This window comes from Choloepus didactylus, chromosome 19, assembly GCF_015220235.1.
Source record: "Choloepus didactylus isolate mChoDid1 chromosome 19, mChoDid1.pri, whole genome shotgun sequence".
Lineage (NCBI taxonomy): Eukaryota > Metazoa > Chordata > Mammalia > Pilosa > Megalonychidae > Choloepus > Choloepus didactylus.
The window spans coordinates 53,749,871-53,774,512 of NC_051325.1; the positions used below are offsets into that span (position 1 = coordinate 53,749,871).

General features: G+C 50.7%; 2 protein-coding genes across 15 annotated transcripts in view; one reads left to right on the forward strand and one right to left on the reverse strand.

The window, feature by feature from the left end:
• Positions 1 to 12,336, forward strand: part of PTPN1 (protein tyrosine phosphatase non-receptor type 1) — an 87,490-nt gene extending 75,154 nt beyond the window's left edge. For 2 of the 4 annotated variants that reach the window (XM_037811521.1, XM_037811524.1), the window contains exons 5-10: positions 1,827 to 1,964; positions 5,217 to 5,426; positions 5,854 to 6,015; positions 6,407 to 6,627; positions 8,014 to 8,209; positions 9,442 to 10,942. In XM_037811521.1, the coding sequence (XP_037667449.1) occupies positions 1,827 to 1,964; positions 5,217 to 5,426; positions 5,854 to 6,015; positions 6,407 to 6,627; positions 8,014 to 8,209; positions 9,442 to 9,465 (951 nt within the window). In that variant the 3' untranslated portion in view covers positions 9,466 to 10,942. Of the gene's footprint in view, positions 1 to 1,826; positions 1,965 to 5,216; positions 5,427 to 5,853; positions 6,016 to 6,406; positions 6,628 to 8,013; positions 8,210 to 9,441; positions 10,943 to 12,315 lie in introns of those variants that run through there. The other 2 variants (XM_037811523.1, XM_037811522.1) reach the window with 2 other exon arrangements.
• A 261-nt stretch (positions 12,337 to 12,597) lies between these two features.
• RIPOR3 (RIPOR family member 3) overlaps positions 12,598 to 24,642 on the reverse strand; it is an 82,040-nt gene continuing 69,995 nt past the window's right edge. For 9 of the 11 annotated variants that reach the window (XM_037811514.1, XM_037811513.1, XM_037811510.1 and 6 more), the window contains 10 exons: positions 23,896 to 24,441; positions 21,957 to 22,087; positions 20,848 to 20,971; positions 19,944 to 20,079; positions 19,143 to 19,304; positions 18,302 to 18,460; positions 17,608 to 17,810; positions 15,710 to 15,793; positions 14,251 to 14,341; positions 12,598 to 13,767 (listed from right to left, as the gene is read on the reverse strand). In XM_037811514.1, the coding sequence (XP_037667442.1) occupies positions 13,661 to 13,767; positions 14,251 to 14,341; positions 15,710 to 15,793; positions 17,608 to 17,810; positions 18,302 to 18,460; positions 19,143 to 19,304; positions 19,944 to 20,079; positions 20,848 to 20,971; positions 21,957 to 22,087; positions 23,896 to 24,441 (1,743 nt within the window). In that variant the 3' untranslated portion in view covers positions 12,598 to 13,660. Of the gene's footprint in view, positions 13,768 to 14,250; positions 14,342 to 15,709; positions 15,794 to 17,607; positions 18,461 to 19,142; positions 19,305 to 19,943; positions 20,080 to 20,847; positions 20,972 to 21,956; positions 22,088 to 23,895; positions 24,442 to 24,642 lie in introns of those variants that run through there. The other 2 variants (XM_037811520.1, XM_037811518.1) reach the window with 2 other exon arrangements.

Here is a 24,642-nt window from a genome sequence, read left to right on the forward strand (position 1 = left end):
GTCTAATTATGTGAAATGTGGGAATAAGTGCCTTCTTTAAAAGCAGCTGCCCCATGCACTCTGGTCAAGCCTGGGGTCTTGGAACCATTCCCTCTTGCCACATAGTCAGTGCTTCTGTGTCCTGAGTGGCAGGTTTGCTTTGATACCTACACATTAGCGCCATTCAAGGAGTTTGTCTTTGGTAACTCATTATCGATGGAGGGAGGTGATGTGGATGAAACTGGTCAAGACTTTCTAACAGGCCCGTGACCAGACTCTTGAGAAAGCCCTGTCAGCCTCGTGTTCCAGAACTGTGTTCCAGGTCTGTGCCGGCACCAGCCTGGGTTTCTTGATTTGTCTCTTGTTCTTTTTGCTCTTGTTTTGTTTTGTTGGGCAGCATGGGCATAGGTAGAGCAAGACTGATAGGCATTTGTGGTTCTGTCCTCACCCTCCTCAGGAACCTCCTGGCTCTTCACTGCTCCCAGATGAGGCCACGGGTTCTTGGCCTGGAGCCGGGGCCTGCTGTGACCTGGGCCTGCATTGGCCCCGTCTTCTGCTGTTCCTCTGAGTCTGGCTTCTTTGCACTCACTGCCTAGGAAATCCTAGTTACCCTTCCAAGCACACTTCTGTCAGATGCTGGTTTTTCCATAGAGCCTTCTCTGATCTCTTTCCCTGCATCTCAGCCAGCCCCAAATCACTGACCCCTTCTACACTCCATGGGCACATCCACATACTTCCTTCTTGGCACTTCCCAGAGTCCACCTCGTCCCGGATGGCACAAACAGTCTGTCCTGAGCGACAGAAGGGCTGGCCCTGAAGGGGCTCCCTTCACCCACTGGGGCATTTCAGACCCAGTCATCCTTTGTCCCACAGTAGGCATTGAGTGGCTAGGGAAGGTTGAATTACAAATGTCTTGAATTCATACCATTTACCAAAGAATTTTTTCACACATTGATACTTTGATGAAAATCATAACTTCAGGTTTTCCTTCAGCCTAGGCACATCGTTGGTCCTTCTGGCTCAGAGACCTTGCACCTTAGCCCTGGTCTCCTGGCCATTTTTGTCAAGAACAGTCATTAGGTAGCAGAAATGTCTAGATAACTGGTGCAGAAGCCTAACTCAAGCCTTGCATCTAAAAACAAAATATATCACTAAATTTGAATTCCTCCAAATCAAACATAAGGTAGTTTGCTTGTTTTAAAGAGAAATTAATAAGCTACATTTAAATCTAGAACATTTTTCTAAAGTGAACCAAACCAGAATGAAGGTTGGGGGGTGGGACAGTGGCTGACGCTAAACCTAGGAGCCCCTCCCCATCCCTCTCTGAATGTCAGTGTGCACTTGATTCCAGGCCTTCAATCTTTGCACCATATTTTCCCCTGCAGTCTCTTCTGTGCTTATTTTTAATTAGCTTGTCATTCTTCATAGGCAAGAAGTCTGCATCCTATGCCATCAGCACCTATCCAGGTCCTTGGTAATCCTTGAAATGGCTACAGAAAGCGGTTTGTGAGGGGACTCATAACCCTTTTATGCAATCTGGCTTTACCTTTGAGGTGAAAGGGAAAAGCTCAGGCCCTGGAAACACTCTTTTGTGGGGATAACCAGGGAATGCTGGGTTTGGAAGTCTGAGCCCTGTCTGCACAACTCCAGATGCAGCCCTGGTCTGGGTCTTCACAGCTGCTTCCCCATCTACCCCAAGAAGCAGGTGGTTACACTGACGGTAACTTCCAAGTTTGGAAAACCCCAGGCCTTTGGATTATTGTAGCGCTCATGGGATGTACTCAGAGCCTCCTCGTCATAGGAGAACAATCAGCTGCTCACAATAATTCATTGTATTTTTCCCTCAGTTAAAATGTGCACAGTACTGGCCACAAAAAGAAGAAAAAGAAATGATCTTTGAAGATACAAATTTGAAATTATCATTGATCTCTGAAGATATAAAGTCATATTATACAGTACGACAGTTAGAATTGGAAAACCTTACTGTAAGTATGGCACACACTTAAGCACTCCAGGTGGTACTGGTGAAATGTCTTTTTGCTGTGGGTGATGTCACCAAGCACCACATTTTCCAGGTTGTATATACCTTGAGCAAAACGTGCTTTTTGGCACTCGGGTGTACAGAGCTTAGACCAGGGGAGCCTGGGAGGAATTCTTAGTGCTCCACAGAGCTCTCTTCCTAAACTTAGCACTTAGTTAACAGCAATTCTTAGGAAAAAGGGAATTTCTTACCTAAAGATGACCCCTTCCTGCCTCTGCGGTTGTGGTGGTTCTCAAGTGGCGGCCGTCGAGCTGAAGGCCAGCAGTGCTTAGCAGCGCGCGGTGCCTTCCTCTGTGGCCCTCAGCCTCTCCGGTTTCGTGGCCAGCGAAGATTCTCTAGGTGAGGTCTTTGGGTTTGTTTGTTGTGGGGAGAATTTATAATACTGCTGCCTGACAGTGTTCTTTCGTTAAAAGACGGTCTTTACGATTGTATAACAATGTAGCTTACAAGGGGTGACAGTGTGACTGGGATAACCTTGTGGATCACATTCCCTTTATCCAGTGTATGGATGGATGAGTAGAAAAATGGGGACAAAAATCTAAATGAAAAATAGGGTGGGATGGGGGGGTGATTTGGGTGTTCTTTTTTTTATTTTTTTGTTCTTATTCTGATTCTTTCTGGTGTAAGGAAAATGTTCAAGAATAGATTGGGGTGATGAATGCACAACTATAAGATAGTACTATGAACGGTTGATTGTACACCATGGATGATTATATGGTATGTGAATATAGCTCAATAAAACTGAATTTAAAAAAAAAAAAAGATGGTCTTTGAACATGGCAAGGCACCGTGCTAGAAGCAACCCAGAAGGCCCTGCCCATCGGGATTTGGAGTAGTGTGCCTGGAGCCATAACTGTGAGTTACTTGAATTGGGGCTTGCTGGGCTGTGATGAAGGATAGATCTGCTTTTGAGGTTTTTAATTTTTTTTTTAACTTAATGCTTTAGAGGCATTATGATGCCTCTGAAGCATTAATAATTGAAGTAAGATCTAGAACTTAGCCCAGGTTACTGAGAAATAGAGAAAAGGTTAAACTAGCATGGCTTCGGGGAAATGCAGCGCTGCAGTTTATCTGAGTGCTCTCTGTTTTCTCTCAGGCTGCAGTAACACTGGAGTCCTCAGCCTTGCTGTAGCCATAGAGAAAGGCTCTAAGGATGTGATTTATGGAGGGTGTTCGTGGAGGATTTTCAGGAACAATGTTGGCAACATGCTGGAATGTGCCTGGGGGAGTATGTAGGAGGCTTTTTAAAAATGCTTTTTAGCATTTGCAAGCCTGACCCAAAGGGTGACTTCTGGTAAGGACTTGAGACCATTTCTCCTGCTTGTTAAAGGAAATTGAATTAAGACAAAGCAGAAGAGTTCTGTGCAGTCATTGTGCCCCAGGATGCCTTTTGCTTTGGCGGAGTGAATGAAGCCAGCATGTAGGTTTTGATGTTAGGAGGATTGGTTTGCTCCAGTAGGCTGTTTTCTTTTCTTAGGCATGTGTGTCTCTTCAAGCACAGCTCCAGGATAAAAGAGAGGCTGGCAGGTATGAGGGAAGGTGTAAAGAGGAGAGAACCCACACCTTTTTAAGGATTAGAACTTGCTTTTGGCATGTTTTCTTCTATTAGATTTTAAAATATATTAAGTGCTTTTCTTTCACCTTAAAGTAGAGGAGACATTTCTCTTTTTAAAAAGCCATTAAAGGACATAGAGATCTTGTTCTAGATTGAAAAAAAGGAATTGCTTAGCATTACTATAAATTATCCTGATGTCGTATGTGGATTTCTCCCAGTTCTGTGGGAAGATACTGCTGTATTTAATAGCTTTTGCAAGATTAAATATGTGTATTCTTTGGAAACATAACTTCTAAAACATAGCCTACTTTTAAGTCGTTGGTGTTTATCTTTGGTCCTTTCACATGTTTTCATTACCTTGGGCCCAGGGAAGGTTGTTAGAACTCCGTGTGAGCTCTGGGCAGCCCAGGGGCGATGACTTCCACCCCTCAGGCCAGGCACATGGTTGCCTGTTGTGCCTGTTTGCCAAATGAAGGAAGATGTGGTCCGAAGTGGCCTCTGGCCTGCAGCATTCTTCGCCCTCAGCTGCTCTGCTGGAGGCCCAGGCACCCACCTGGCCCTTGGCACTGTGCAGCAGGGAAGCCCGCCAGGCGGGCGAGGTTCCTGTCGGCACACCTTCCTTTCGTGCCCACTTAAGCCAGACCTGCGGTTCTGGGGCCCTTCCCTCAGGGCCTTACTTACCAGGTGACCGGCCCCTGTCACTGTGCACCCTCCTAGGGTGAAACCACATTTTGATGTTACTGCTGGAGGCCGAACAGCCTCCTTTGCAGTGGACTCCCATAGGCTCAGGGGAAGGAACAGAGCTGGAAACAGTCCCGAAGCCATTCTTTCTGCTCTACAAGGAGCAGACCAGGCCAGGGGAGAAATACTTTGGGACAACAAGGGTGGGGCCCTCCTTTCAAAATTTCCAGCAGCGGGCTCTGAACATCAGGCAAACTTGGGTACAGATTCCTGGTCCACCACTTAATGGAAGTGTGGCCTCCAAGCTTCAGTCTAGTACATGCTAGTGCCTGCACCCCCGAGGTTGATGTGAGAACTCCGTGAGCCAGCGTGCTCAGTGCTGGCATGCGAGAGCACTCAGTGCCTGGTGCCTGGCCACAGTCTCCTCCTCCTGCCCATCGACTGCTGCTCAGCTTGGTTCTGAGGCACGTATTGCAAGCACTACTCCTAGGAGACCGAACTGGGTTCTCTTTTCTCTAAAATGACAATCCTCTGGGGCTTCCATATAGTCTTGAAAAGCTGTGAGTTACCCAGAGCCAGTGCCACTTGCTCACAGTTGCTTTCACTTCCTTTCATGTGAAATGTGGTGGCACTTTATGGCAAGGTGTGGGGGGTGGCACTGCAGCATCTTTGTGCCTTGTGAGGCAGAGAGTAAACAGTTATAGTCACGAAAACAGCAAAAGTGATAGGGACATCAGAGATAAGAGGTGGGCAAAGTTGCTCTGTCCTAAAGAAAGGCAAGGTCTTAAGCAGGGCACAGCCCCTGGGAGAAGTTATGGCACCCACAGTATTTCTTTTGAGAATTAAAGCTGCTCTTATAGTTAGATGGGTGGAAAATCACTTTTGTTCTTAACTTGAGATTAGTGATTTCTACTACAGATGATTCTCTTAGAAGCATCATGAATATTTATCTCTTTTCAGACACAAGAAACCCGAGAGATTTTACACTTCCACTATACTACATGGCCCGACTTTGGAGTCCCCGAGTCGCCAGCCTCATTCCTGAACTTTCTTTTCAAAGTCCGTGAGTCGGGGTCACTGAGTCTTGAGCACGGCCCCATCGTGGTGCACTGCAGTGCCGGCATCGGCAGGTCGGGGACCTTCTGTCTGGCTGACACCTGCCTTTTGTTGGTAAGGAGGCCTTTGAAGACACTTGGGCAAGTTAAGGAAACATTTAAACATGTACCCTGGGACTGACCATCAGCTCTTTCTGTTCTGGTCCCTACAAGTACATTTCTTCAGTCATACTAGCTTTGACTTCGATTTTTGACAACTTCCCTGTAATTTGGAGGGATGCCCTTAAATTTAATGTGGAATCCAAGGAGACCCAGAGAATCCCATTCTCAGTCTTAATTCTTTCAACCACCTGTGCTCAAATGGTCATGATTTTGCTGCATTTTCTCACATTCTTCTGGGGTTCTTCTGCCTATCTTCCACCCGCACCCCCTGCTCCGTGACTTTCCCAAGTAGAAACTGGAGAATTCTTCTGACACACACACAGTAACCTTGTACTTGAGAGTTGGAGCTGACTGAATGGTATCTCGTGTCTGGCTTTCAGATGGACAAGAGGAAAGACCCTTCTTCTGTTGACATTAAGAAAGTTCTGCTAGAAATGAGGAAATTTCGAATGGGACTGATCCAGACGGCAGACCAACTCCGCTTCTCTTACCTGGCTGTGATCGAAGGTGCCAAATTCATCATGGGAGACTCTTCCATTCAGGTCAGCATCACTTTTGCTTTAATCCAGGTGTGATGGTTTAAATTTTTTCTCTTTGAAGAAGGAGAAGGTGGCAGTCAGTTGTAAAAGCCCAGAAATTGTCAGGGTCAGAGGAAATAGCTGCCCTTCATATTTAAGATAACTAGAACGTTGTTGAAGTTTTCACCATGTTCCAGTTCCTGCCGTTGAAGCGCTTGCCTAAATAGAGTGCATCAGTAAGGAGAATAGACTTTATTTTCAAAGTTTGTCTTCCAAGGATGTGGCTGGTGGCCTGAGCAGCAGGGAGAGCCCCTCACTAAGTTGTCATCTTCTGCTGACTTCGGGGGGGTGGTTTTCCTGACCAGCCCTCCCAAACGTGAAAGCTAATGGGACTTCCTCTTGCTGCTGTTTCAAGGAGCAATGGAAGGAGCTCTCCCATGAAGACCTGGAGCCCCCACCCGAGCACGTTCCCCCACCACCCCGGCCACCCAAACGAATCCTGGAGCCGCACAATGGGAAATGCAAGGACTTCTTCCCAAACCACCAGTGGGTAAAGGATGATACAGAGGAAGATAAAGAAGGCCTCACTGAGGAAGAAACCAGAACTCCCTCAAATGCCTCCTGCAACATAGAAAGGTAATGTGAGCAGGTCCTGGTTTGTTGCGGGCAAGGGGAAATGGCCTTCTGTTTGAGAGACACCTGTTGATGTTGGAGCCCTGTGAAGCAGTCTCCACTAGGCCAGCAGCGCTCGTACCCTTGGGAAGTGGGGCTCCTGGCTGGAGGACGGCCCCATGGTGTTAGGCCACAGCCTGGCCCAACATGTCAGCGACTGCAGCAGGGTTCTAGCACCACCTTGTGGTTCTTGTTGGAATCAGGTTTGTGGCACTATTGAGTAGGGCCCCTCTACGGGGAGACAGTTCCCTCCCCCATGCTGCAAACCAGTCCTGAAAAATAAGGTTCAGACTTGAGTCTGGTTCTTTTGGAACTTGACCTTTTCATGGTGACTTTTAAATTTGTTGCCATCTTGTTTCCTTACAGTTGGACAAACATTTATTGAGCATCTGTTGATGCATATATAATACTATGGGAATATTCTCTGGTCTCCAGGAGAGCATGTTGTTGGGGAAGAGCAAACCTCAAATGGATCATGGTGGGAGCCAGTGGGCAGTGATGCGATAGAGGGGTGTAGGGAGGTGGTCAGCCTTGGAGAAGACACTCAGCCCTCCTGGGGTGGTCAGGGAAGGCTGCCTGGAAGAGGTGGTGTCACACAGAAGCTTGAAGGGTGAACAGGAGTTGGTCCAAACCTGAGGCTACTGGTGGTAGTGCCCTTGGTACCTTCATGGAGGGCATTTTGAGATGTATGCACCCCTTGACCCAGCAGTTGTATATACGACTAGAAATTTACCCTCCAGAAATTATCACACAAATGTGCAACAATATATGTAGATTGAGGTCTTCACTGTGGCATCATTTGTAAGAGTGAAAAATTAGAGATGGACCAATTCTACATAAGGGATTAGATCAATCGTGCTTCATCCTATGTTGGGATATTCTGCAGCTGTTCAAGAGTGAGGTCTTGAGGTACTGAAGGGGCAAAATGTTGCTTTCCTTGACCTGAAGGGGAGCAACGTACTGTCAGACTCCAGGGCAAAGTTGCAAAGTTAGCACCTGCATTTGCTGTACTTACCCTCGACGTCTGCAGAGCCGACCTCCTGCTGGGCAGCAGTCCTCGGACCCTTTCCTATCCGCCATCACTGTGGCATCCAAGGGGGCTCCCAGACCCCACCATGGTCTTGGGGACTGCCTGAGGTTCCTGGGAGGGGCGGTGAGCCGATTTCCAGGCTGCTGTCTGCCCTGGCCTTCCTCTGAGCTGGCTGTCTGACAGGTATTGGCCATCACCACTCTCTGTGTGTGGCTCACCTTTTCCCAGAATTACTCCCATCATAACTGTCCTTGCCATTCTGAGGGTTCTTCCACTTTCCCCAGCATGGCTAACCCATCTCTGCCCCTCTGATTGCTCAGCAGGAGTCCCGACACTGAAGTCAGAAGGCGGATTGTGGGGGAAAATCAGTGCAGTGCCGCAGCCACCATCCCCACCAAGGGAGAGCCCTTGCCACCCGAGGAGGAGGAGGACCACGCGCTGACACACTGGAAGCCCTTTCTGGTCAACGTGTGTGTGTTCACGGTCCTCACAGCCGGCGCGTACCTCTGCTACAGGGTATGTTTCCATTGATGGACGTGCTGGCGAGAGACATGTGCGCAGAGCACTGGCCGCTAGACCGGTGTTTGGGATTCGGTTCTGTGGAAGGATCTGAGCCAAGTCTCAGAAGAAACAGGTCAAAAGTTTTTAAAGTTTGGAACTGTGGAAGGGCTAAAAAGAGAATGGAGGATTGATGCATGAGGGTTTTAAAGAGCCCTGCGGTCCCAAGAATATGAGAGCTTCATCTCAGGGCCTAAAAGCTATTCAGGAGGAAGTAGAGAAAATGCCAAATACGTGTCACTCACTCTTTATTTTGTTTTTATTTTTTTGTTGATTTGTTTTTGGAAAAAAAAAAAGAATTACAACATATTGTTGTTTTTAACCTTTATAAAAAGTAGCATTTTGTTATTTCTGGAGGAAAAAGAAAAAAGACTAGGCATCTGTGAAACTTTCTTGTACCCTTAGGTGGTGTAATCAGATACACATATTTGACTCCCCAGGGAAAGGATCCCAAACTTGGACGAATGTAAACTCCTTTGGAGAAAAGAGTTAGAAACTGCGTCTTGCTCAGTCGTTGCCTGGGCTGTGCTGGGCTGTGCGTAGACTGAGCTTTGGACCATGCCTGTGGGCGCTCCCATTTTAAGAAGAAAAACAAGCGGCCGTCTCTAGAAAAGAAACCCGGCTTCTGCCTTTGCTCAGGGTGCCCCCGACGGTTTCCCATTTTTTCTGTTTCCCTCGATTCCTTCTTGTCATAGCCATCTTGTTCACATGCCTCCCACTTCACACCATCCCCGTAACTGGGTTTCCTGCAGGTGCACCCCGGGACCAGGATTCCACCCCCGGCACGGCACCTTGCAGTCCGAGCCGGACTGCATTTCACTTCGACTGTAAATGCCGTTTCAGTAGAAACCCACATTAGAAATGTGTTGCTGTTAAAGTAGGGGAAGGGAGAGGATAAGTCTCAAAACGCTGATCCTGGAAATCTCCTCACAAGACCTTTTTTTCTTACTACAAATATTTTTATCTATTTTCAGGCAACTGTCTTTGAGTGCATCCTATGTTTAGCAAAACGCAAACAAGTTTTTCCTTAGGGGTGACTGGGGCCAGGGATCACTGTAAGAAAACAAAGCCCCCTTCACTAGTGGCTTCCTTGAAGTTGCTGGGGGGTGTGTGGCCGGGTAGTGCATGAGTCGGACAGCTCTGCAGGCCTGGCTTCTGGGCTCATCTGAAAATGTTTGGTTTCATTCCAGTTCCTGTTCAACAGCAACACATAACCTGACCCACCTCCACCTCCACCTCCACCCACTGCCCGCCTCTGCTCGTAGAGCCCGCGCCCGGCTAGCAGGCACGCGTGGTAGGTAAGGGCCCGAGGACCGCTGTAGAGAGCCCCGGACCCCGACGGACGGTTGTTCTGCGCTAGAACCTACCCTCCCCCAGGCTGTTTGTCTTCCCCTGATCCTACTTCCTCCCCTCCCCTTCCTTCGAGTACCAAATCCACAACCATGTTTTCAAGGAGAGCAAAGGAGAGTACCACGCAGGTGGTGGAGACTAAAGGGGGCCACCGGCCCACGTGCTCCTCTGGGTGCACCCAAGGCGGCCCAGGCGGCGGCACTCCAGCATCCTTCCCATGGACCCCTTTGGAGTCCGTGTGTACTTAGCCTCTCCACTCCATATTTATTTTTTACTTTTTTTCCCCAAAGGTGTCCATAGTGCACTTGCACTAGCATTTTCTTAAACCAATAATGTATTAAAATTTTTTGATGTCAGCCTTGCATCAAGGGCTTTATCAAAAGTACAATAATAAATCCTCAGGTAGTACTGGGAACATAAGACTTTGCCATGAGCCTGCTGCATCAGACCAGTACTGGGAAGGAGGACAGTTGTAAGCAGTTGTTACTTAGTGATACTGTGGGTAACATGAGAAGAGGTTTGGCATATGTTTATAGAACAATGGTATAATATATAATGAATACTTGGATATTTAAAATACATGATGTGAGATTACTTTGTTCTGGTTATTCTCCTCCCCCGTTATCTGCTAGAACTTTCTCAATCACCGCCTCCCCTCTCTGTATTAGAATGCATGTAAGGTCTTCTTGTCTCCTGATCAAATACCTTGTGCTTGAAACGAGAAGCAGATCTCTGCTTCCTAATGTGCCCCCTGTACAAGTCCAGTCCACCTTTGCATGATCTGATCATCACATGGCTGTGGTTCCTAAGGCTGTTGCTGGAATAATCTTCATTTATTCAGCAGAGAGTGCTGTGTTCCAGGAACAGATACTTGCCTAATTCCTGGCAGGACACTCTGGTGACCTCCTGGTGAGGCCCAGCCTGTGCCGGTCCAGCTGGGTCCCACCGTAACTCAGACATTCCAAGGGTATGAGAAGCCACATTCACACCTCACGCTCTGGACTCTAGGCAGACAGGGCCCTCCCCACCTTTGGGATCAGCCTCCACTCTTCCAAGTTCACACTCTTTTTGAGCAGACTGTGATTTGGAACCAAGGCCACTGCTGGAAGCCACACTTCTTGAAACACCCGGGACAGCGGTCCCGTGGGCAGCCTGCTGCGCCTCCGTTGCCAGTCCGTGCTGCCAGGGGCTTGCTGAGGGATGAGCGTCTGCCCTGCCCTTGAACCCCGTGGGGACTGATGGTGCTCACGACTCTTCCTACGAGGGGAACTTAAGACCTCCACATTACGTGGCTTTTTTAACAAGAAAAAAAAAAAAGGCAGCTGTAGCTCACGAGCTGCTCTTTTGCCAGCATTTTCACATTTTGCCTTTCATGTGTTAGAAGCCAATGCAGAAAAAGCCCGTGGTGGGAACATTTGAGGCATTGCCCCCGCAGAGCCTTGGTGAGGTGTGGATAAGGCTTAGATGCCAGGCTGTACGCATTTTGATTTGGGCTTGTTTGGTTTTTTTAAGTCCTGTATATGTATGTAGTACTTTGGGTGTGTATATATAGTAGCATTTCAAAATGGATGTACTGTTTTAACCTCTTATTCTTGGAAAACAGATGGTTCTCCATCTTGTTACACGTATGTTAGAGAGTTAGCGAGCTGCTCTGCTATATGCCTTAAGCCAATATTTACTCATCAGGTCATTATTTTTTACAATGGCCATAGAATAAGTCATTTTTACAAAAATAAAAACAACAAAAAAAGCGAGGTGTTTTGGTATAATACCTTTTCAGGTGTGTGTATACGTGGATGCATGATGGGGTGGGGGGGGCGTGTCTCAGGGTCTTCTGTGACCTCACAGAACTGTCAAACTGTACAATTTTCCAACTTGCCATATAAATGATGGGTTTGCATTTTAGTTGGAACAATAAAAATTTTTTTCTAAAGAAAATGGATTTGGGGTGCTTCCCATTTCTTTGCTTAATGGTCTGAAACCAGGATGAGTGACTTCTGTTTCTTTCCATCGCTGCTGATGTGAAACAGATGTTCCCAATAAGCACGGTTCAGTTTTTCCACACATAAGAATGACGACAGCTCCCTGGAGTTGAGTGCCATTGGCCTGGGAGAACTTTCCACCACCAATGAGCATATTTAACATTGCAGACCTCAACGCTTTTCCCTCCAAAAAAAATGAAAAAACTAAAACAAAACACCCTTTGGATGTATAGGACCCTCAAATAAGTTCAGCTTAGAAAAGTTGTTTGCAGGACTGTTGTAGCTTCAAGAATGTGTCCCTTAGCCAACTGCCTGTGAGACACAAGGGCTACCACCTCATAACACGCCCATGGGCCTGCTGTCCTCAGGGGATCACACACTCATACTTGTGTAGAATTGAATCAGAAACAATGAGATACAGAAAAGTTATACTTTTGTTTACAATATTAAATAATGTAACCCCCCCCCACCCCAAAGTAACTTTTGATTTTTTGTTTTGAAATCATTTCAGACTTGGAAAAGCATTGCAAAAAATAGTGCAGAGAATTTTCTTATATGCAGGAAGGTTTTAGCTGGCTGCCAAGCACATTGCTTACGCCGTGGCCACCCAGCAGGGCCCATGTAACTGGTGGGTAAACGCAGGCTGTGCTTGGGCGGACACAGAACGCTGCGGGGCTGGCACTCTAGTCTGGCGGGCTCGCATCTACTGTTCCACTTCTGTCTTTGTTTCAGATATGAAAATGATATCTAAGCTTTTCTGAAGAAGTAGAATGCCTGTGTGAGAAGGATAACTGAATTTGAAACTTCTTTGGAACAGAAGTGAGGGTCCAGACAGCAACCGCTCCCCGGGGTGCCCATCCACGGATGGGTCTGCCGGAGACCTTCTGAGTGTGCGGAGGGAAAGCAGGGGCCATGGGCACCCTCCTCTGGTTTACACTTCCTCTCTAACGGGCTTCACGTAGGAGAGGGAGCACCAAGGGATGGGAGCTTGGGAGAAAGGACCACAGCTGTCTATTTTTTCAGATAAAATGAAACACCAATTAAAAGTTTTTTAATTGAAATTTCAGAAACTTGAACATATAAACAAGGCAAATAAATACTAAATTAAATGGAAAAAACAGAATATGAAAGTTTAAATGAGAACACTTCATTTACAAAGCTGTCCAAATGCCATCGTTGATAGCAATATTCAAACCTTAGGTCCTCTGTACATTATTAACACAGAAACCTTTCCGCACAGAGTGGGGTTTTTTTAATTGACTTAAGTAGGAAACATTTTCCTTCTTTAAAGTGACACGCTTTTCAGTGAAATCTTTCTTTAAACAAGCTTATGGTTTCTGAAGCAATTTATAATAGGCCCTGAATTGACTTGTTTCAAAAGTGGGATTCCATGCTGATTAGTCTGGCTGAAGCTAACGGTTTTACTGACTGGGACACTCAGGGCCCCTTGGTCTGACGGCATGTTCGTCTTCCTGGGTGCTGCTGAACACAGTGGAAATGAGGGCCGCAGTCAGTGGCCTGCAGCTCGGCTTAGGGGCATGGATCGGAGAGACCCTGGCTTTGTGCTTCCCACCTTCCCCAGCTCTTAGAGGTGACAGTTTGCTGCTGTTGAAATGACTCGACACACACAGCCCTTTCCTTCTCACGGTCGGTCTGGTCTGCCCGCTGCCTCCCCAACCCCAAAGGCTCTCTCTCCGGTGTGTATTGAACCAGAAGTGCTGATCAGCCACTGTGAAGGAGGCAGCAACTTGCCTGCCTTTGGTCCTCTGCTGATGTGGCGGGCTGGAGCTGACCCAGCTCTGCATCCCCGGGGAAGGTCAAAACCCATGCTCAAAGCCAAAGGCACAATTGCTTGGTTGGAGCTGTGCAGCTTTCTACGTGCATCACCTTTTTCTGCTTCAGTGCAAAAGCCACCGTGTACCTTGGGCTCTGTAACTGGTCAGCCTCAGGGAACAGCTCTGGCCAGCTCACACTTCTCAGGGAGCACGCAGGGTACCCCACCCAAAGCTTGGTCGCTGTGTCGAGGCTGGGCAGCAGCAAAAAAGATGCCAGATTGGAGCTCATTGGCTGACGCTTTTTAAAATACTGTGATTTCAACATCTGGCTCCTGGCAGAGAGCTGCTGCTTCTCTTTGTTCTGAGCAAATTTTGTCCATCTTCTCAAAAGCTAAGCGACCTTTTTCACCTGAAATAGTAAGGTGCTCTGTCATTGGATTGTCTAAACCTTGTTTCCGCTCCGGCAGCCCAAGATGGCCTTCGCTGCACTGGAGGGTCTCAGTTGCTGCTGTAAAGGGCCATTGGGGCAGGGAGCATTGGGGAGCTCCCACCTGGCAGATTTGAATGGCCCAAGGGCCTCGTCCCTCTCTCTCTGCCACAGCGTCTGCTGACTTTTAATCCCACCTTTCTTCTGGCTGGCACTCGCCAAGGTTCATAAGCTGACGTTCAAGAAGAAAATAAAGCCCTTGTTGCTACCTCTTGCCATGAAGGAAACCTGCCTTGGCCAAAACGCATTGAAAAATAGAGGTTGACTCTGAGCTAGGACTGCTAACTGTGTGTCCCACAAGCCGTCTGCCTCATTTGAGTGGTGGCTGTGGCCCCTCTAGCATGCTTTGTCTAAGGGTCCAGGGCCCACGCTGCACCATGCACACCGCAGGGTGCTGTACTTTACCGAACGACAGCGTGGTCTCCCGGGCTGCCGCTCGCACCACCTCCAGGTCAGACTGGCACAGGCTGGCAATCTGTTCGATGCTTTCAACACCCTGTTTGGGGTGGGGGGAAGAGGATCCCTTAGGAACACTGTAATAGTAACACAGAACCCACCTTCATAAGCCCTGCAGGACCAGCCCTCACATGGGCCCTGGGGCCTCGACCCCTTCCTCTCCTTGAGGCTTCCAGCTTTCTTAGGTGGCCGCAGCCTCAGCAGGAGCCACGAGGAGCGTCTTCGCTTTTCAGTCCTGGCATCTGCCAGCAGCCTGGCCGTTTGCAGAGCTTGTCTTCATGGAGGCCTCTGAGAGGCCCTTCGGGAAAATGGGCAGACCTGTTTCCTGCTGGACCTGCCCACCTGCTCCCTGCCCTCCCAGGAGCACTTGGGCACAGCTGGCCCCCTGGCCCTCTCCTGCTCGGTCACCGGCCAGTGTGCACGTCCACTCCCACTCGGCACCCTTTCCCTCCCACTGGCCTCGCAGACTTTCCTGTTGTTTCATTCTAGAACGAATGGGGTGAGCTAATATAATCTCTCCCCATTAGTTATTAGTACTGAACTAATGTTTTTCGTCTAGCAAATGGGCAAAGATTTTAAAAAATGAGAAGTGCAAATGCAGGTGAGGTTGTGGTAGAGTGGGCATTCCCGTCACATCTGCTTATAGGAATTGTCCCAAGAGTCTCAACAGTGTTCATATTCTCTGGCCCTAGAGGAACACCTAAGTTAGCCTAACGAAGGAAATAATTCAGAAATGTATATTAATAGAAACGGTTTATCACAAAGATGTGCATAGTTGATAATGACACTGTAATAACCAAAAAATATGAAAAACCCTAATTTTCTACAAGATGGGGAGGGCAGGTTAAACTATGGTATACACTTGATGGACCGTTCATATAAAATTCTGAAGTGTTACCAGTTAACACAAAACAATTCTTACTTGGCTCACTGTTTTTAAACTATGTAGAATATGATCAACAATTTAAATGTTCACATACCTACAAAGACAAAATGTCAACAGTAGTTTCTGCTAAATGCTAGAAAACTGGCTAGCTTTCTTTCACATTTCTGTATTTTCACAGTTTTGGTTTTTTTTACAATGACCTTATTAAAAATTATTGAGAATTTTAAAGCACATAATCCAAGAGCTCAGAGGTAAGTCCATGGGGGCCCTGCTTGTTCCCTGCTCTATCCCTGAGCCCGTGGGGGGGGCCCACAAAATCCTGGCCAGAGGAACGGCTCCTGCTGGTCTCTGTTGGTGGGGCTGATGGCTGCCCCTCACACACCAGTCTTGAGGTGCCTTTTTTCTGGTTGTGGTTTTCTTTTTCCCCTTTGTGGTCCCAGTGGAATCATTTTTAAAATCAACTTTTACCGTAACCACAAGCATGTTCCTCTGCCTTCACCAGTGAGGAAGTGTTACACTTGCCTTGAGATGTTTTAGTGCCACACACGCGGCTTGCTGGAGTTTTGCATCATTCTCCATCAGGACGCTGGTGTAGAACAGGAGAGCCTAGAAAACAAGGCTGCTGTGAGCGGTGGGGCGGGTGGGAGCGGTGGGGCGGGTGGGAGCCAAGCCCATGGTTCCCAGGCCTAATCACCGCTCCAAACGCTGACAGTAAGTAAAGCTCTGCTTACCTTTTTCAAACAAAAAATCAGGAACTGAGCTATTAACCTGTGAACCAGGTGTACATTGGTGTGCTACAGTGGTCAGTATATCCCTAAAACTGATTCCTGGGCTGCTTTTTTGGGTCAAGTCTGGTCAACTGGTTTGGGCAAAAAGCCTGATTTCATTTTTATGATGATAAAATGAGGGAGGATCTTTTTTGTTTAATAAATATTTCAGTTTGGAACAACACAAAAACTGGCCCTCCAGGCTCAGCTCAGATCCCTCCCCCAAGTTGCTTCCCCTCCTTCAGCCTTACTGGGCTCAGCTGGGACATGAAGCTGGAATTTGCTTCACAAAATTGTAAGGGTTCACTGGAGAGCGGAAGGGGCTGTGCCTGGCCTACAGGTGAATCGAATCCAGGCATCTGTAAAGGGAGAATCGGAAGACACTGCTTCCACTCTGTTGCGTGGCCACACCTTGAACTGCAGGGGTGAGGACACAGGGCCAGGGCAGGCTGGTTCAGAGGGCCACGTCCAGCTGGCAGGACCCTTACGGGGTGATGACGGTATTGTCACATCCTCCAGCCAGAGCACTGCACAGTAAGGGAATGGTGTGCTGCCCTGTCAGCAGGTGGCTCTTTTTAAAAAGACTTGTCCTCTCCTTTTGGAACAGAGGAAGTCTGGAGAGTAGCAATTCAGAATCCTCCACTCGGACACAGGAGTAGGGGACCAGCATGCTGCTCACCGTTTCTAGTCCCAAAACACAGGGTCATCACATGGCCCTGCTTTCCCCCAACACCCCAACCCAAGGGCCGTCAGCAGGAAGGCATTTTTACAGAATTAAGAGGACAGGCACACCACCTATACCAGGGAAAAAAAACAAACAAACCTGAATCCAATAAAGCCTTTAACTTCAACTACTACTGTAGGAAATAGAGAAGACAGAGAAACATGTTAAACTCCTACAGGACAGATGACCCAATTTCTTCACCAAATAAATTGCAAGGAAAAAAGATGGAGAGGGAACCTTCAGATTAAAAGAAATTTAAGACACACCAGTCAATCACAGCGTGGGGACCTTACTTAGATCCTGGTTTAAAAAAAACAACACATTTCCGATACCTGAGACACTTGGAAATGTGAACATTGGGTTTACGTACACATATATATGATGTTAAAGTATTATGAGGAGATAATGGTATTGTGACTACAAAAAGAATCCTTCACCTGCAGGCACACATACTTAAAATAATTACAAATGAAATGGGTTGTCTGGGACTTGCTTTAACATAGGAACAACATATATTGTTCTCCTTTTATGTGTGTTTGAACTTCTCCAAATAAAGAGTTAAGCAATAATAACCACAAAGTGTATGTGCTCCTGAGGGACTATTAGAAACCTAACTGGCGGTGTCCTGTCCAGTCCCGCTGAGACCAGAAGAAACAGTGTGGCCCCAGCACGGCCCTTCCCACGTGCCTCGAGGTCTGCTGCCTAAGTGCATGCTAGACCCAGGTCTAAGGGTCTACACGGCAGAGGGGTCCGACCGAACACACCCGAACCATTACCAGGCAATCACAATATTAACTGAAAGTAAGTGAGACACTGAGAAACATTCAGTGAGCAAGTGACATCTCAGCTGTTTTGCTCTTTCCCTGGGAGAAAGCCCACCTCCCTCCACTCGCACACCCACAGCCGGGGGCTGCCGCCCGCCTACATACCTTTTCCCGAAAGCTTTTGTTCTTGGCTGCCCTGGCCAGGCGAGAGCTGGCTGCTCTGCACACCCGCGGGGTCCCGTCCAGCTGGAGCAGGGCCCAGACCCGTAACGTCTGGGGCAGGGGCTGGAGCTGGCCCAGCCGCTTCCCCTGCAGCTTCTTGACTGTCTTGACCTGCCCCGCACACTGCAGCTCCTCAATGAGCGTCACTAGGAGAGAGGGGGGAATGGGCCCAGGGTCCCCTCAGGTGGGAGCCGGGGGCTAGACAGGTGGTTTTGGCTGCCGCCAATTCCAGGATGAGCCCATGTGATCACCAAGGCCTAGTCTGGATTGGTTTCAAAGGTGTCTTCTTGCAACTCTGGGGAGACTTTCTAGCAGGGGATCACATGCACCCTTAAAATTAGTAAAACCACAGCCCCTGCTTCCAGGGACTGGGGCCAGCCAAGCATAACCCTTGTATTCTGCTCCGACCTCTTCTCCATGCCCCTTCCCTTGGAGCTAATTCCGCTACATGAGCTGGATGTGGAATCTAATTAATTGAATTTGGGTCCTCCAAAGAACAGCTGGAGGGAAAGACGAAGTGGTTCTGAATTATAACCTGAGAAGCCCTCGGGCTTCTGTGAGCCGGGAGAGCTCTGCCGGCGTCCCCTTGCTATTCCTGTGTTGCTTGGGGCCCACCTGCCACCCACCCCATCCAGACCTTCCTTGGTGAGCTGGGCGAAGTGCTTCTCCAGGTCAGAGACCCTCTGCCTCTGCAGGTAGCCGTGAAACTGGAACCAGGTGACAGTCTGTTCCGGGAGCCCGGCCCCGGGGAGGAGCCCACCACAGCTGGCCACCTGCTCCAGCAGCCTGCGGCACACTGGGGGGACACGGGGCGTTTGGGGAGTGAGGGCCTGATCCTCGGGTGAAAGGCTGGTTTCTGGTGGCACGTGGCCAGGGTCCCTCACTGTGCCTCCCCAACCCGTGCCCATGGGGGATGAGCCCAGGCTGCAGTGTGATCCCCCTGGAATCCATGGGCCCTGGAATCAGAGTCTTAGAGCACATCTAAATTCCCCTTGGTGCCTGGATCTGAATCCCTGGAGGTGGGGCCTGGGAATATGCATGTCCACAAGCAGCCCAGGGTGGGTGAGGGCTGCTGAAGTCTGAGAGCCACTGCCATGGCTCTCTGCCCTTGAGTCTGCCTCAGCAGAAACGGGCGGCCCTGCGTTCCGGGGAGGAGCGGCTCCATTTCAGAAGCCCCGGAGGCGGCCTCACCCCGCCACCGCCCACAAAGGGTCTTCCTTGACCCTGAGGTTCTGGTGGAAGCCGTGGAACAGCCCCTCTAACGCCTGCCCCCAGCTTCAGGGTTTCACAGGCCGATTCCCACCCCCCACCCCCCACCCCCAAGGTTCATCTGCCGAGGCCCCTTCCCCTTCCCCAGGAAGGAAGGTGAGAAACGTCCTTCCATTCGGCGCCATGAACACGGGGCTAAAACCAGGCCGGTGGGACGATGCTGCGGCCCCGGGGCTCGGCGCAGTGTTGCTGGGGGGCGGGTAAGCTACCGGCTTCCAGTTGTCCTGGGTGTTTCCCTCTGACTCTGTGCAGGAAGGTTTTCTTGAGCTGGCTCAGCAGCGCCGCCGCAGGGCAGGACAGGACCCCGCCGGGCGCGGCGCACCCGTTCCACAGCTTGAGGCAGCCCTTCCTCCACGATGCCTGCGGAAGGACTGAAGGCCCAGGGTCAGAAACCCGAGCGGTGGGTGGGGAAGGGCAAGCAACAGGGTGCCAGAGCCCCCTCCGCCAGGAGCTGGGAGGTCAGGGAGGTGAGGGGCAGCACAGCTAAACGCAGGGTCCTTTTTCCGCATTCCAGCGTGACACCAGTCACTGCCCCCAAACGCTCAGCGTCCCTGGGGCCACTCCTGTCGCTAGCCTCTCACAGACAAGGAACTGGGGCTTCCGGGGAGAGAGGTCACTTGCCCCAGGTCCCATGAGAGGCAGAAGCAGAACTGGGGTCAGAACTGCCATTTATTTGATTGCATCCTGGGGATCACTACGTTGAACTTATCCAGCGGCCCCCCATTACACAGATGGGGAAGCTGAGGCTCAGAGAGGCGAATCGTTGGCCCAGGGTCACACGGCTAACCGCAGAGTGGGGGGTGCTAACTCCCAGGCTGTCCCGGCTCCCACTCCCCTTCCCCCGCCCCAGTGGGGTGAGCCTCTGACCCCAGCCCAGCCCCTGCCCGCTCACTCCCTCTGGGCTCCGATTCACTCTGAAGTAGGGAAGTGAGACAAGGCTGCCCCGGGCTTTGATCCCCATCTCTCCATGCTATTCACACGAGCACTGTGGGCGGTGGGCAGCTACTTACTCTCCTCAATGGACGTCGCCTTGCTGACCTTCTCAAAGTCAAGGACAGAAAGCATCTCCAGAACCTGCTTTTGTCGTGCTGTTTCTTCCAGGAGGCTCTCCTGGACCATCCTTGACAAATTGGGGGAGGCCAGTTTCTGGGAAGCAGCCCATGATGCTGCAGGTTAGCAGGGAACGCACCCTCTGAGGTCAGCCATGGTGACTGTGGGTCCCGCCTGCCCATGCTCACCACTCCATCCCAGTGGAGCTCCCCAACCTTCACCTGGGGATCCCTGCTCCCACTCTCAGTTTCTATGGCCGGAGGCTGACCCCAACACAAATGCCTGACCAGTCATCCCACTCCATCCACCCCAGGCCACAGTGGATCAGATTGACTCCCAGGAGTCTGGCTAAACCATTGCAAAAAAGAGCCAATCTTTTCACCAAGGAGAGCTGGCAGTATGCAAGCTGGAACTACCGGGGGGCACCTTTGTCACCAGCAGGGACCAGCCTGCCTGAAAGTGAAGCCAGCCCACCCAGAGGAAAGCAGAGCTGAGAGAGGGAGAAGCCAGTCGTGATGACATTTGAAACCCTGGATCCGGCTGGGCCTGAAGCCCACATCTGTGCCTTTCAATTACATGAATCAATAAATTTTCCTTTTGGCTGTGCCAGGATTGGGATTCTGGCACCTAAAACTGGAAGCCTCAGCCTTTGGTCCAGAGAGCTCTCTCGGGCTGCACTGGAGGGATGTGGCTGTTCACCCAGGCCCTGCCTGAACCTTCCGCAGAGCAATCTCCTCAATTCCATCAGCTCTCAGGGTGCAGGCGTCTCGCCTCTCCCCATGCTCCCTGCCACCTCTGCAAAGGGATGTCTTTGCAAACGGGTATTTTGCCCCAGCAAATCCCCCAGCCCAGACCCTCAGGCACCTGCAGCAGAGCTTTGCAGACTTGGAGGTGGACCCTGAGCAGCACGTCCAGCTCCGGTGCACCAGCTGTGAGCTCCCCGGATGATGCTCTCAACGACGGCAGCAGGGGTGGGGTCCTGACCTCCCTAAGTTGGATTGAGAAGAACTGGGTGACCATTACAACTTGCAGACAGCTGCCTCCAGGGTAGAGGAAACCTCCCCTCCCTAGAGAGCTCCAGATAGGGGAAGGGAACCCCAGGCCCCAGGAAGATGGAGTTAAAGCAGGAGAAAACTAAGAAAAGGAGCAAATGGTGGTGATAACTAAATGGGTGCTGGGCTGGTGTAGGCCCCAGGGGCTGGGGAGGCTGGGGGAGGTCAGGCAACTCCCTTCCAGGGTGTCCAATTTGGAGTCAGAAGCCTGAGGCTCAAATGAGTTCCCAGCTCTGCAGCTCTGGACGAGCCTTTCTCCCCAAGCCTCAGTTTCTTTGTTTGCGAGAGGGGACAGGAACAGCTCAGGGTGGTGAGGGGTGAGTGAAACGCTGCTGGTGAGGGGTCCACCACACCGGAGGCCCAGCCAGCTCCCCCGGCAGCTTCAGGAAGGGCAGAAGGGACAACTTAACATTGGGGGGAAATACCACCACCCCCCATGGGATGGTGGGAGGAGAGGAGGAGAAGGAGGCGTCTAGATGGTGTATGCTCTTCTGTGCTGCTGTGTTTGGGGTACAGGAGAAGCCCTTGAGACGGGGCAGGCGGTGCTGGTTACAGGAAAGGAGGTCTCGGTGGCAGTGGTGTGGGTCGGAAGGTTGCACAGAAGGACGGGTGCTTCCGCCACTGCTGCACATGGGTTAAACGGAGGCCAAAGAGGCTCTAGTGGGCACTTCACTATTTTTAAAGAGTAACGAACAGCCTGCTCCTTGGGGCAGAAAGCTGAGGGTCGGGGAGGGGGGCTTCCCCCCCGTTCCTTCTGTGGCCCCCAAGGACCCGCCCTGGCAGGCAGTGGGGACAGGCAAGGACCTGGAAGGAAGCCGGCCATGGGTGGTGGGAGACATAAAACAGGAGGAAAAGCACGGAGCCAAGGTAACCAGAGGGGACATGGGTCCCCAGTTACCGCCAGGGTCGGGGGGCACTCACCGGGGATCCGAGGAGCCCCCAAATAGGGACCGCTCATCCGGGGCGAAGTCGGCGTTGAGGAAGGAGAAACTCTCCAGGATGCACTCCATCAGGCTCTCGGCAGAGGCGTGCTCCCGGCAGGCTCCCCGGGGCTGTGGGCACAGCGGCGAGCCCCCAGGGCGGGCTGAGCACGGCTCGCCTGGTCCAGGCCCTAACCCACGCCCTGCCCTCGGCCTGCGTCCAGTAGGACAGCGATGGGCATGGCAGCCTGGCTCTCGCCATCCCTCCCGAACACCTGCAATGATGCGTGCAGCCAAAGCGCAAAGGAGGGAAGCCCGAGAGGCCGCCGCGGGGACAGGCAGGCGGCACAGCGAGTGAGAGGCCTGGGTGGGGACAGCAGCAAAGGGTCCCAAGGCTGCCATCGGGGACGCGGGACCAGTGCTCCCAGATGGTTTCTTTTTCTAAGAAAAGCTGAAACCTGGATTTTTGTGGGAAATTGCCCAGTTTGGACAACTAATGCTGATTTTTTTTAAAATATGGTGTGGGTGAGGCCAAACACCTCTTCAGGAGGCTCAGAGGCTGCCAGGTGAGCCTCTCGACTCAAGGTTTCTCTTCTCCCAGTGCCGTTAGCAGCCAGCTGGGGAGATGGAGGTGACCCCTCCAGGAGCCGGAGCACGGGAGGGTGGGAGTGGGATGTGGGGATGCCCAAGTCATCGGACCCTCCCACTTGGCAGTCCCCTGCTGGGGATTTCTGTGTTCCCAACCCTGATCCGTGGCTGACCTCCAGGGTGGTTCCTGCCCCACCAGGCTTCATCTCACACAAAGGACCAGAGGCACGGCCCGAGCAGAGCAGGGGTCCTCAAAGGTGAGCCCCAAAGAGAGAGCCGCGAGCAACCATAGAACAGTAAGCCTGGTTGCAGAGATGTCATCTCCTGATTTTAAAAAATTGTGCATATATGTGTGTGTGCACTCATGCATATATATATATATATATATATATATATATACACATATAGTGTGTAATTTCTCTTGAAAAAGTCAAACTAAACATGGCCTATAATCATGTTTATTGTCCTAACTTGGTTTGCAAAAATCTGTTTAAAATCACCTACCCAATATTGCAAAGTTATTTCATGATTTTTCTGTTAAATCGGTGTGTTTTTTTCTACATGTATGACAGAAGTTCTTTTCTGGAGGACTCAAATTGTTCTACAGAAAAACTGCTTACACATACAAAAAGCTGACATTATTTCTTAAAATTGTTTCTTGAAATTTTTCAGGCAAGTCCTTTTGAAAGAGCAGTGGTAAACAGTGAACTTTTTTTTTTTATTTGCTGGATATAAAATGAGAAATTTAGTTTTCTGTCACCTATGCCAATATTTAATGTAGGGGTGTCGGGAATAAAACAAAATTAACTTTTAAAAAGCATTGTTTTGTTTCTTTGAACCCACAAAATAGAAGGGTTTCAAAAATTAACTGATGTATAAAGTAAGTGCTGGGGTTACACATTTTATTTTATGTACATTTATATTTACATAAACCAAAGAAAATAACAGAAACCTCAGGGTGCCCTGGGCCCAGGCCTCCTGCAGGCCGGGAATGGCGCCCAGGAAAGTGAGGAGGCTGCGGGGCTGCTGCGGGGGGCCTCCTGGAGGCCAGCTCCACCCCGAGGACACCCTGAGTTTGGGATCTGACAGCTGAGACAGCCCCCCACGTCCCACCTCCTCGTGAAGTGACATTCACTACTGGGCATTCACCACGTGCCGCGGTCCTCCTCCCACTCCAGTGAGGGCTGTTATGCTCCCAGCCGGACAGAAACTGAGGCCTAGAGAGGAGACGCTGCTCGCTCAGGTCATAGAGGCGGGGAGGCCAGGCTGGCTCCGGATCCCGCTCCCCGTCGTGGTGCCATCGGCAAAGCAGGGCGGCTGCACGGGGAGGGGGCTGGGGGAGGTGGGCATACCTGCAGTCGGTCCCTGAAGCCCAGGACCTGATATTCCAGCTCCCGGAGCCCAGACTGAGCAGGGCCCATGGACCTCAGTAACTCCAGGACCTCCTGCAGGAGCTGCTCGACGGCCATGCCAGGCCTATCTGCTCCATCCTCTGTTTCCCCTCCATCGTGGCCTTCCCGGCTGCCCAGGATTGTGCCATTCTGCAATGGGGAGTGCCGGGGCAGGCTGGGGCTCTCTCTTTCCAAGTCCCTCCAGCCAGACCGCTCCACCAGTGGCAGGAGGCCCAGGGATGGGGGGTCTTCACAGGCCTCCTCTTCGATGGAGGCGTTGGGGCCGATGGCCAAGGACAGGAAGCCCACGTCCGAGGTGGAGGCTGACCTGCTGGTCTCGGTGTCTCGGGGGTCCTCGGAGCTGACGGAGTCCATCTCAGGCAGCTCCTGACTCTGGCTCCGCAGGCCGGGGCCCCGCAGGTTGCTGTCGGACAGGTAGGGGAGGAGGGAGGTGGCCCTTGGCCCACCCAGCAGCAAGGCTTGCTGTGGTGGCTGCTGCAGGACAGACTGGGGAGGGACACAGAGCCAGCCTCACTGGCCACCCCAAGGACCGCAGCAAGGTCCCCGCTCTGCACACCCACGTTCTCAGAATGACCGAGGGTCACCAAGTTCACCCCGTCACTCCCTTCCAGCTTCGTCTGCATCCTTCCTGTCCTCTGACCCTCCAGGCCGTCCCCAGTCCCACCTCAGGGCCTTGGCACTAACCGT